At 40.2% G+C, this 13,380-nt stretch overlaps 1 protein-coding gene across 1 annotated transcript in view; it reads left to right on the forward strand.

The window, feature by feature from the left end:
* Positions 1-1,365: 1,365 nt before the first annotated feature.
* LOC125427745 (zinc finger protein 585A-like) overlaps positions 1,366-13,380 on the forward strand; it is a 24,198-nt gene continuing 12,183 nt past the window's right edge. The window contains exon 1 of the mRNA XM_048487300.1: positions 1,366-1,597. Coding sequence (XP_048343257.1) covers positions 1,366-1,597 — 232 coding nt within the window. The remainder of the gene's footprint in view (positions 1,598-13,380) is intronic.

Below are 13,380 nucleotides of genomic sequence, written 5' to 3' on the forward strand. Positions count from 1 at the left end.
TTGGTCTGACCCAGCGAAGCAAATATGTAGTGTTTGTAGGCATTCCAATAGAAAAAACTTAATCAGTTTATGATTTTCAGACAGGCTCTATGAACATGTACTACATTAACTGTGATTATACATGGGATCATCTCAGAAAACTTCAAGCAAAGGATCAATTACAATCCCAAGTATTCCGCATGTATACTTATAGGATCCAACATAAAGAAAAAATGGTTTGGCAGATGCTATATGAGTAATGAAGACCACATAACAAATAAGTATAGATTTTACGACGACAGTACTATGCTTTTCATAACAGCTTTATTTGCAGAATTTAGTTGTACTATTTTTCTTTCCCAAAATCACCACGATCACTGGATTTTACAACAACTTTTGTCCTGTATGGTCAAAAAAGACAAGATTTCTGTCCTGTAAATTAATCTATACAGCTGGGAATCTAAATGCAAGCAGTCATGCAATAGGGAATGTTGTAATCATACAATAGGGAAGGCAAGATTGAGAAAGGGTAAAGCAAGCGAAGCATAGAAAACAGCACAGAGTTGCATGTCATACACATATTTCAACAATACTAAAGGCATTATGCAATTAAATCAGCTAGCTACAATATAACCAAGTAATTTAGGAAAGTATATATAATTAGATAAGCTGTCCCTGACCTTCCCTGAACTTATCTGTGGAACATGTTCAAAGTTTTACTTTCCTAAAGCCAAAATTAATTGCAACTACTAATAAGGTCAGCAACATAATTCTTCACAATTGACTCAGCACAGTTGTGGTTAACAGTTTAATCCTTGTAGGAGTCTCTTGGCATCTACTCTACCCATATCTGCCAATACATAGAAAAGGCCCTAGATCATAGCTTGCCAGAAGTCCAGCTGTAAATGTGATCAATGAAGTGTGACATTAAAATTAAGAGGCTGGCACCAGAGCAAACAAATGCAAACTGAGTTCCAAAACACAGAACAAGTGCTGTCTATTGCTCTCACCAAAGCACAGTTCAATTACAATTGGAATTGCCTTGACAATGGAGAGCCAGGTGGCCCATGTAACCCAGGTTGCGTTTTTTCATCTCCGCCAGGCGCGGCGGTTGGCCCCCTATCTCTCCCGGCCCGACCTGGCCACCGTGATCCATGCGATGGTCACCTCGAGGCTAGATTACTGTAACTCGCTTTACGCGGGCCTTCCCTTGCGATTGATCCGGAAGCTGAAGCTGGTCCAGAATGCAGCGGCACGGCTTCTGGCAGGTGGTGATTATTTAGATCATATCACCCCTGTGCTATGCCGTCTGCACTGGCTCCCAGTGGAGTTCCAGATCGTCTTCAAGCAAGGTGTTGGGTAATAACCTTTAAGGCCTTACGCTGCATGGGGGCTCCCCTTCATACCTACGTGGACCGCATCACCCCTTATGTCCCATCGAAGCGTCACTACCACGCTCAGCGGTGGTGGCAGAACTGTGCTGGTGACCCCCAGCCCCCGCGAATCCGATGCGTAAGTTGGTTTTCGACCTCGGCCAGGGCCTTTGCACGGCCCTGGCCCCTGCCTGGTGGAATGCTCTACCTCCGAGTCAGTCTCGGGCCCCGCGTGGGGACCTTTGGTGAGTTCCCGCGAGGGCCTGCAAACAGAGCTATTCCACCGGGCCTTTGGAGAGGCTGGCCGCGGTTTTACTGCCCCCCCCACTGAAACATCGGAATTAAAACTGAGGCTGCCATTCTCCATCCCTTGTTATTTCGGCCGGGCCCACTGTTGATTCCCCCTTGGGGCCAGCCGTTCCCGCCTTTCCTTTTCTATTACTTATTTCTCCCTTTTTAGCCCTGGGATGCGGGCGCCTGCTTTTACCGCTTTATTGGTTTACTGTTATTGTTTAAATTGTATATGATTTGCTGCTGTGGATTTTAAATGTGTTGATTCATGTTGTTGGAGTTGCTGTCGAGAACAGTTAGCTATGTTGGAAGTCACTGAGCCCCTTTGGGGAAGAGGCGGCCTATAAGTTTGAAATATAAATATAAATAAATAAATTGGAATTGCATACTAAAATTGGAGACTTGGTAACTTTCTACAAAAGAATAGTGGACTCATCACTCCTGCCAAAAGAGCGATGGTTGATTTTGAGCAGACTATTCAGACTAGAAGACAGACAACCAGTCAGGAAGGTCTCCCACCTTCTGTTGTGTATCTGCCGTCAATGTATCCACTAAGCCTTCATAAACTCCAAAGAACACCTGCTCATAGGTCTCTACCACACACAGCACTAGATAAGGGCTAGTAAGGCAGGGGTCAAGGCACTTTTAAGTTTCAGACATGGAAAAATCTTTGGAGACTTTAAGGGCTCATAGTAGAACCTTCCCTTCTGGTAAGGAACTTGGCAGGCGAATTCCCATCCCTTTACTTATAAATTTACTATAGTTCACCAGGGAAATGTTAATCCATCATCTCTCTTTGCTGGAGGCTTGTATTACAAGTAAAAGGGGCTACACATTTTACTTGGAATACTTACTGATTTATCTGGAAGAACATGTCGCCCTGCCCCAAGACTTCAGACTTTTATAGGCTGTTCAACAACTTTAATCAAAGCTATGTCCCATAATTCTTTATCATTCAGATGACTTTAAAAAAATTCAAGCAAGTTCTTTTATGTTCCATACATTAACCAGTGGTTATTATGAGCTAAAGGTCATTGTCCTATGAATCCAGTAATAAGACAAGATTTTTTTTTCAGACAAGGCTATGATCTATCTATTTATATGTGCAGCAGCTTACCCACAAAAATGTACAGGGTTCAAAGCATATCTGTTTCTGCTTCATCTTCTTGTATGCTTACATTACAGCACATCAGGCCACTGGAAAAATTAGGTGCATCAACTTGTGACAGGGCCATGTTTGTACCACTTTTTGTATCTGCCAATCTCCTTCATTGGTAGTCTGGTAGAGAAAGACAGCAACAGCCAAAGGTGGCTCTTGAAACCTTGAGAGAGAGAGAGGGCAAGGAAAGTGACCAGAGATAAAAAAAAAAAAGAGCTTGTTAACTAATTTTAAAAAAATCAGATCTCTTAAGCAGGTTAGGGTTCCACAGCTTTTATCTCCAGTAGGGTTGCTTGTGGGTTCCCCACTGGCCACTGGAGATGGATGGGAGACAGGTAGGATTGCCAGAGCCAGGTTGGGAAACTTCTGGGAATTTTTGATTGGAGACTGGGGAGGACAGAGACCTCAATAGGTTACAATGCTACAATTCACCATCTAAAGCAGCCATTTTTCTCTCAGGGGAACTGACCTCTGAAGTCTGGGCAGGAGGTGTAATTCCAGGGGATCCCCAGGCCCCACCTGGACGCTGGCATCCCTAATCTCCAATGTCTTCAGGGGGAAGATGACTGTTTAGTGCAGTAGCCTGGAGTGGCTCCACACCCGATTTAAGGTTCTCCAGTGGAACTATTCTGGTATATTTTGAACATATGCTTACCACGCTCTAAAAAAGATTGTGAAACATACAGGAAAAAAATAATAGCTTACAGTCAAAAGTAATCTGGTAGTTATTGGCATTGTCTCCACTCCGCAGCAATATATGTAACTCGCTTTTTCAATAAATTCTGTTTACATAAATGTGATCTTAAACATACATAGTTTACTTTTCCTTCACAGTAAAATAAACCTCTTTGTTGTTTTTTTTAAAATGTGTGTTTATTTTCCTGATAAATCTAAGAGCTATATCGCTGTTAATCGGGGTTTTAGCAAAGAAGCGACAGAATGTGTGACTCGTGCTCCGTTACGATTTACTTCAGGGGATGACCAGTTGCAAATAGCTTCAAGAACTGGTAGGTCAGTAAATAAAATTTCGTTGGTTCTCTGCATGTGGTGCTTGAGAGAGAGAGAGAGAGAGAGAGAGAGAGAGAGAGATGCGATGAAGTGAGCCTCAGAAGTGTTAGGGGTGTTGTGTGGAAACCGGGTTGGGAAGTGGTTGTATTTAGCAGCAGTCTCTCCCTCGATGTTTAAGCATACTGCATCTGTGGCTGGCATCTTCAGAGGATCCTCTGAAGATGCCAGCCACAGATGCAGGCGAAACATCAGGAGAGAATGCTGCTAGAACATGGCCATACAGCCCGGAAACCACACAGCACCCCAGTGATTCCGGCCATGAAAGCCTTCTCAAGTATTCTTTTAAATCTTATACATTGAGGGTGGGCCATATCCCTCTGGAAAGAAATTCATGTCCATTTCAACTACTCCCACCCATCACAGAACTCAATAAGTGTGAATATTATGTGTGAATATTATGAAAGAAGGAAGATTTAGTAAATATAAGGAAGGTAAGTATGGGCCTCTGTCACAAACATCCCAAAAAAACCTAACTTTCTTCCATGGCTCTGAATCCATTCTTGTGATTTGGGCATCCTTCAAATCCAAGTGACTGTCAGCAATGGGCAGCATGAGGTATTAATAGTATACCTGTGTAGAAAGTTACAGAGCATAGTTCGGTCACCCCTTATCCAAGTTTCTTTCTGAACCATTTTGCTCACAGTACAGCTGTATTACCTATCTAGAAAAACTATATAGAATAGCTCAGTTTTGCATAGTTTGCAGAAAGCCAGGAGAGCAAGAGCCATCCTGATTTCTTTCTGGCAGGCCATTCCATAAGATTGGTGCCGCACTGCAAAATGCAAATGTGCCCACAGTTGTTGATTTTGCCCATTTGTACCCGTGACACCTCAGGAAAGCGCCACCAAGATGAGTGAAACTATCAAGAGAAAGATGGTCCCCCTTGGTGTTTTACTTTTAAAATAACAGAAAACAAACTGGCATGTTAACTTAAAGGTAACAGCAGTGTGGAGCTAGTTCAATGGTATTGTAGAACAATTGCACAGACTTGGCATAAACTGTAGATACAGGTTTTGTGCAATTACCTTGTAATCCTCAAAGAATTCTGGAAATGCTAAATGCTAAAACCAGGGTAGAAGTAAATAGTTAGGATTGTCAACAGGTCTAAAGAAAAGATATACTCTTTGAATAACCGTCTTGGACCTTTAACTGTCCGAAACTTTACTGTATGAAATGGGCAGCTGAAGCATTTATGGCCTGGAGCTAAAGAACGTCACCTGGTAAGAAACATACCATTAAGCTTCCTTTATTAAAGGGATTGTATTTTTTTCCCCTCCAGGCAGTTGGTAAGTCCAGAAACAGTATTTCACAGAATGGATGTGCTTGTTGGGTGAAGAGGATGATATCTTCTTGATCCAATAAGCATAGTATCAGCGTGCAGATCTGGAAAAAAATATTTTATTGACATTTGAGAGCAGTCAGTTCTTTCCAACGTGACTTGTTTATTCTGGCATCTCGCTTCCCGATTTCATTTTTTCCCAGGCAGCAAGAGGGGCAGCAAAGGGACAGAATGACTCTGTGGGAGGCTCAACTGGGGGTTCCCGAGTATAGCATTTCCAAAGGTTTTGCCACTCACCGAACAAGCTTAATGGGTGAGAATTAATCTTGTCTATTCGCCTCCTACTAATGCAGAATAAGGAGGAGAAGGAGAAAGCAGCCTAAGCAACTTCAGGTTATATTTCTCCATTCCCTCTCTGACTCGAAAAAATGAAGGGGACAGAGCAGAAGGCTTAAGATTCTTCCGCCTTGAGAAAAATAGAGTGACAATATCCACATGCATTTTGGACGTGAGAGACATTGGAGATTTAAAGGACAGAAATCTTGCTCTGTGCCAGAGGGAACTATTGATTTTGGAATATCTACTTTCCCTGATGTTAAACCACCATGATCTTTGAAGTTACAAATCAAGCATAAGGTGCTAAGCACCTAGAACTGTCATCTAGTTAGGATCCTTGGGCTAATCATTGTTCTCTCTTTGTTTTACAAATTGACTCTAATTGCAGCATCCTACTGGCCATCTATGTATAAAGCACAGAGTCCAATCTCCAAATCTCCAGGAATCTTCCAGCCTGGAGCTTGCAACCCCACTCTGAACAACCCTCCTCATGGCTTCCCTCAACACAGTCAGTTTTTTGCTTTAAGGAGAAACCACATGGGTATTATTTAAAATTATTCAAAATTATATGTGCATAGGGCTGTTTCTTCATGGCCAGGAATGGACCCATCATCATGCATAGCTTTTATGTAAGAATTATGTTGGGAGTGAAAGCTTCATGAACAATCCCTCCTAATGTGCTTAAAGTATACCAAACACTAAATGTTATTATTATTATGTGAAAGTAAAATATGACTTCTTTGATTTCATATCAATCTTATATTTTTTTTCCTTGAGGGGACAGATTTAAAGGTCTACAAACTTCCAGTTCAGCTTAATTCTGTAAAGTTCTTTAGAGCAGCTTGTTTGCTGGGAATAAAAGCTAAACAAATGTATTCCAATAGCATTCGAAATAAAGGTTTTGATTACAGTGTTTGGATAGGCACTAATAATACAACACCAAGCCCAAAAGGCCACACATACCTCTAGGAAACAGATTTTACTTTCTTACCTTGCAGTCAGCATTTCTGGGGCAAATATCACTGTTTTCATAAGACACAAAGCCCAGTAAGGGTTTTGCAATACAGGAAAAAGTGGAGAAAAATTGATTTGGACAACTGTATTCTTGTCTAAACTATGACTATTTTTTCTCATACTTTCTCATACATCTCAAGAAGACTTAAAGAATATGAATTAATTAACCAGTATAGTATAGTGGTTATAAATCTCTAGTTCCCAAAAATCCAGGGAGTCCTGGATGCAACTCCTCATGCAGTTGTGAAGCTCGTAGAAGCTATTATTGGGCTACTTTTTTTTTCTCAGTCTAACCCACTTCACAGTATTGTTGTGATGATAAAATGGACATGATAAGATCTGTAGGTATAATGCACTGGACCCCTTGTGAAGAAGTGTAAACATTTTTTTGTTTGTTTAAACATCTCTATATTGGTTCTGGTGGGTTTTCCCGGCTGTGTACGTGGCTCCGTTGGATTTTGCTCCTAACATTTCGCCTGCATCTGTGGTTGGCATCTTCAGAGGTGTATCATTGTGAGAAAAGTCTGTTTCACACAGACATTGGTAAGGGAAGGGAGTCGATTTAAAAGGAAAATCTGGGGAAATTTAGGGAGTGCTCGTTGTCAGGGGTACAATTATTAAGATAGCAGCAGCACCAACATTTCAGAGCATCTTTGTGGGAGATGCTACTGATGCTACCAATCTGTAGTTTGGTGAAGTTTAATTCAGGGGCCCAAAAAGTTATGGGACCTCAAAGGTGCAGCCCCCATCTCCTATTAGCTCCCTATTGTCAATGGGGGATGGGGTTCCCTTTGGGAGTCCTCATAAGCGGGACTCCCTAAACCAAAACCTCAACAAACCCATCTCATAGTCATCAGGAGAGTCTCCCTAAAATATCCCTGAAATTTTGGTGTTGCTTAGCCTTAAATATGCGCCCCCTGCAGGCCAAAAATGGAAAAAACACTGAAAATACACAAAATCCTTCACAAACGGCCTGGTAATTTTGTCGGGCACCACTTTGCTCAATGGGAGGAACGCTTCTGATGGCCACACAGCCCGAAAACCCACCAGAACCAATTGAATCCAGCCGTGGAAAGCCTTCGACAATACATCTCTATATTGCTTTTTTCCAAAAAAAGGGCCCAAAGTAATCTCTGGCTACTCAAAAAAAATACTTACACAGATTACAGAGGAGTAGGGAGCCGGAACAAGTGCATCTCAGGCTGGTCCTACAATCAGTGGCTGGCTTGACTTCCTGAAGATGATTTGAAAAGTCCTTTCACAGGCACACTTGTAATGGACTCTTGTGCCTTCTGGAGCAAAACCCAGGATTTTTTTTTTTAAAAAAATACCTGAGATAAGAAAGGGGGGAAGCAAGTCTCAACACAGATGACAGCTAGAAAAAATGTTCTTGCTCTTACTCCATTTTCCCCTTTCTGCTAAAGAGCAACCGGCCATGTACCAAAAGCATTATACAATACCTGGTATAACATAATAATTTTGTATTTAACTTCCAAGTTTTGCCTAGGGAAGATTCTATAATGTTTAAGATATGCATCAAATTTCTATATTGCATTACGAATCTCTAGGACTTCAAAGAATTCCTTTAAGCCGGACTTCCAATGGGTGTTTTTACAACATGCTAGATAATTTTTTTTAAAAAAACACCTTTATTTAGCATATGTCTGATAAATAATATACATGTTCAGATATTTTTATTTAAGGATTGATGCATTGCTGCTATTAAGTGTATGGAAATATTTCCATGCAAGTTTACCCACAAGCAGTTTGTCTAAAAAATACCTTGGTATTACTAAGGTTGAGAGAAATTCTTGCATTTATCCATGGAAGAGGGAAGTATATTGTCAGTTGCTTTGAAGTGGTACATGTCTTTAATCTCATGACCCAAATTCATGTTGGTATAAACATGATTAATACTGGGGATGGGGGTGAATCTGAGACTGTGAAATTACCCAATTCCTATCAATGAAGTTCATGCTGATTGACATGTGAGATTTTGAACTACAGCTCCTTCTGAAGATGCCTAAATCCATATAATCTATAATCCCCATATACTTTAAATCAAGTGTCATCCATGAGGGTCTGGCAAATGGACATGAATAAAGTTGACTGCTTTAAGCTGTGTAGGATAGACCAGGAATTTAAAATTGGTTCGAACTTCCTCTAACATTTCAAATATTTCCTATAAATAGACTTTTCTATTTAACACAGCTATGGGCTTCATGAAGGAGTCAAATCACCATAGGTAAAACATGTTAGTTGCCAAAAGTGTCTGATTGTTTATCAAAATTCAACAATTATAGAACTCTCTACTGACCTTGGTCCTTTCTAAGTGCACAAACCTTTTACAATTGTTTCTGAGGCAGGAAATTAAAATCAAGCCTCCATGGACTTCTTTCATTGTTTTCTTACTCCCTTTGGTACTTGAATTTTTTTTATTTCCAACCTCAAAATAAGTTTTCATATTTTAAAAAAACAATTCTTTAGGGCTGAAATGTTTTCACATGGCTTCCACTGTTTGTGTGGATCTTATTGAGTTGTTTCCATGCGCTTTCTCTGCTCCTTCCCTGCCTGTTTCATTATAAGCATTTCTCAGTTTTGTGTGGTGAGTTTTTTTTAATTTTGGGGTAAGGTATAATCTTACAAGGTATCGACTTCTCTAGCAGAGAAACCACAGCCCAAACATGTGGATCACTTCGAAACATTGATTCAAAAGAAAAAAGGGGGAAAACATGCAATAGTGGCCATTTCAAGGGGGTGAGTGCAGACATACATCATGGTAAAGGGGGGGAGAGGACTGGAAAATCTTTTCCAGTGATTTCCAGTGTGGGACAGTGGCTAGAACAAGGATAAAAGATAGCTTTAATAAAGCAGATAAATTAAATGTATTGCTTGTTGGAGTTTATTGTGTGAGATTTCATTTCAGTTGTTCCCCTCTTTCTGAATTCCTTCCTTGGTTCCCCAAAGGAGTCAAACCATCTTAAAAAGGTAAACTCTGATAATCATTTTTTTCCCAATAATGCAAAGCAAGTTAAGTTCTTACTAAAGTTGTTCATGTTTATCTACAACTTGAATCAATCTTTTAAAAGGTTCCAGTGTTATTTAATTCCAAAACAAAATGAAATGATATAAATCCTATCACTGCTTCTAGAAATGCAAGTTCATGGTGGGGCAGCTATTATATCTTAGCAAACTGTGAACTGAGAAGAGATCCAGAGCTCATGAAAGAAACGCCACACAAAAACACTAGAAAAGCTTCATGTAGTAAGAAATGCCATAATATATTGCCAAAGGAAGCTTGTAACTCACTTCACCAGCTTGAATGAATACTCTTCACTGTTCATCCCACAGTAGAGGTTGTAAATATGTTTGCAGTGACACTATTGAAAGTGTGAAACTAAACAGTAATAGGAAATTCCTTGTGAGGAATAGACACATGTGCAAAAATTCATTAAAACAAACTATGATTATTAAAATGAGTTTAAAGAAAGGGCAAAAGATCAGTAATAAAGGAGGAATATGTTGTGGATTCTAAGTAAGAGAGGGAGGTCCCTGTACATATCCAAATGGTATCTTTGGCTTTCAACTCTTTAAATGAACTTTATGTATGAAGGATTAGAGAAATAGCACCCAAATCCGGAAAGAGATCACATTTCTTTTTTCCGCCCAGACAGGCAGTCACGGGTCAAGAAATAAAGTTCAAGATAAAATGCTGCTGCCAGCTGATAAATGGCGTATATCCTGTGGATCTCTACTCAGGAGTGCCCCTATAAAATACGTCAAGTTTGTGTGACTCGCATCTACCCATGTCACTCCTAATCTCTCTAATGCTTCTCTTTGTTTGTTTGCTCTCCTGTTCATTCCAAAACTCATTTCTTACTGCAACCTTTCCTTCAAAGAGCTCAGGGCATTTATTCATCCTGCACAGAGAGACTGACTCCACCAAGAAAGCTTCTTCACCCAAATAGGAATTCCAACCCAAGTCCTTGTCCAACTCTTCTGTCCCACTGTTACATTCTTGAAAATGCTTAGTGGCCCCTGTCCATCTGCAGTCAAGGATCTTGAAAATGTGGCAAACCCCTGCTTTGTAGCTTCATCCAGCATGTCTGCCACCAAGGGTCTGTTGGGTCTTCCTCCTTAGATTCCCACCAGCTGCAAATGATCAGGTACCACTTTATGTTGTTGCCCTAACTGTTAAGCTAGGGTAACAATGTTCCATTTTAACAGCTGTCACTACCAGCAAGGGCTTCAAAGCCTGCAACAACTTCTGGAACCAGGGACCTGTTGAATTACCATTTGGGATTCATCCTTTCTCCCACCATCACCAGAGTGGGTATGGAAAGGGAAACCATAGGGCTATTAAAAGGAAGCTGTCCAACAACAGTAGAATAGAACAGGCTGGTATTTATTCCACCCGTTTGGACAACCAGTGGAATCTTCTGCTTTGTTCCCCCCTGAAGTCTGTAATCCCACCTTACCTTTATTTCCTCTCTTGTCTCATGAAAGAAATTTAGCTCTTGGACTTTACAAAATGTTGTAGCTTTTAGGATGCAAGAACAAAGTGGTTCAGATGTGTACAGATTGTACAAGTGGTGGCACCAAGCACACCCATGTAGTGGTTCATTGAGATAGCCAGATAACTCTTCTTGCTGCCTTTACATACTCACTGGTCTCTAATTCAGTATATATATATATAAGATTGCACAAATGTGTTCCATGGTAGTCTGTTTGAGGTCTTCTATCTAATTCTATAGCTATGTCCAAGTCAGCCAACATGCACAGGAAAGCTATAAGAAAAGTCTGATGTCATGGTTACATAGTAAGTTGTTTCTGCAATAATGTCAAGCTCAAATAACTTCTAAGAAAATCTTTCTGTTTATTGTGTTTCTCATTTTTTATTCTCAACAGTCCATTTCTAATTCTTTGTATGGCTCTTGGTGCCCATAGACAATACTCTGTGATCTGGAAAGGTACTTAATGTTTCTGCAGTGCTCACTCCTTAAAATGAGGCCCATCTAAAAGAGATGAGCAATACTAAGATGCAAGCTGACATGAGTCTGAAACGTATACAGCAAGATAGGAAGCGGTACTCAAGTGAAACCCCAACATCTGTGCAGAAAGCAGCCATATAGGGAAAGAGATCTGAAGTGTTTCTTTTCCCACCCCTCCCTCTGCTGACAATGCTACAGTGCTCATCTTTTGGCTGTGGGATGTTCAGTTGGCCATACAGATTTACTGGTCTCCCTTTGGACCTACAAGCAAGCTTTACTGTATCAAGTTACACTAAAACTTGGTATTGAAGCTTTAGTTTACCTTAGCCAATTGTTGGGGGGACGGGGTGCAGTTGAGAGGAAACAAAAAGTTGGGTTAAAAGTGTGCTGTAAGGTGGTTTTCCTTCAATATTCCACTCTGAAATTTATTTGAGACAAAGAAATACTTTTTTAGGAAGGGACAAAAACCCCTTCAAAAACCTATAACTCCATTCTTTATTCATAGTTCTTTCCAGTCTCTTCCTGATGTTCTTGGCATCGCTTTAATTTTTTTTTTTTTTTTGTGGATTCTAGCTAACTGAAGGGATCACATTGTGGGTATGATTGCATCATGGCGCTACATCGGAAATCATATTTCATTGTCTTAATGACAATTCAGTGAGGCTGTAAAATGAAGCCCACCATTTTGAGTGGTGGAAGCAGGTAGAACGCATCAGCCTGTTACTGAGGTAATGGGGCTGGAGCTCTCTTGTGTCACACCAAATGCCAGCAGTTGTAAAGTTCCATTGTTCCAGCACAGCAAAACAGGGAGCATTGTTCCATTGCTCCTTTGGTACTTGTTAGTGCGTTTTAACCATTCTGGGTCTCTCCAAAATCATCTTGCATCTGTCAGGAGGTGGTAATGGAATTCAGAGAGCCAATAAATCCAAGCTCTGTACAAAGTTAAGATTAAGGTGCCGTTTGATGACACTGCAGCCAGTTAAAAGCAGCTGTATCTACATTGTAGACCAAGTAGCTGTTTGGTCTGGATAGATCAAACAGCTCTTAAAAGAAGACTACAAGGTAATATGGCTCTTCTGTGGCAAGTTGACAGTTTTCATTTATGCTAGCTTCTCTCTTTCATTGAGATACAGCTGATTTTGCCACCTTTACCTCGATGACATTCTACTACCATCTAGGCTAGATTATTTATTATTGATCAATTTAGAAAAAACTGTATGCAGCTTCTCTTTTCTGTTTGAGGTGGCTCTGTTACATGTGTAATGTAACTCTATGTGAAGATCCGTTCTGAAGTTTCGGCTTTTGTGAAATGCAGTGTCAAGGTGGCTGAATGGTGCTTATTATACACAGAAAACATCTTGCCACCTGTGTAAAAGTCCCAAACTGGTTAACATTTTTTTGTATCTGGTCACAACTGAAGTTGCTCTCTTTATTAACCGTAAAGATTTTAAATGCCTTTGGGGCTAAGTTAAAATGGATTACTTACTCCTGTTGCAGCTAGTGTGTAATTTTATATGTGCTTCTACATCCCTGTCACAGTATTGCCTCAAACATACAGGTAAGATAAGACTGTGGAGCCCGAATTCAGTGAAGTTCCAAATTTTAGAACCATCTCCCTATAATTATTTGTTTGGCAAACCCACCCTTCCTCTGTTTAAGGATTCAAGTAAAGACATCTTTCCCCCCAGGGTTGGTTGGTTGTTCGCTGATTTTGTTCCATCTTTCCCTGATATTAACAATTTTTTTCCGTCACTTCTAAAAAAATTTCCTAATTATTTTGTTTTTTGTATTGATTTTTATTTTTATCTGTATGTGATTGGACATAGCCTTGATTTTTATAATGTTTGTTTGTTTGTTTGTTTGTTTTGTTTGTTTCGTTTGTTTGTTTGT

Source organism: Sphaerodactylus townsendi, linkage group LG03, assembly GCF_021028975.2.
Source record: "Sphaerodactylus townsendi isolate TG3544 linkage group LG03, MPM_Stown_v2.3, whole genome shotgun sequence".
NCBI classification, from domain to species: Eukaryota; Metazoa; Chordata; class Lepidosauria; order Squamata; family Sphaerodactylidae; genus Sphaerodactylus; species Sphaerodactylus townsendi.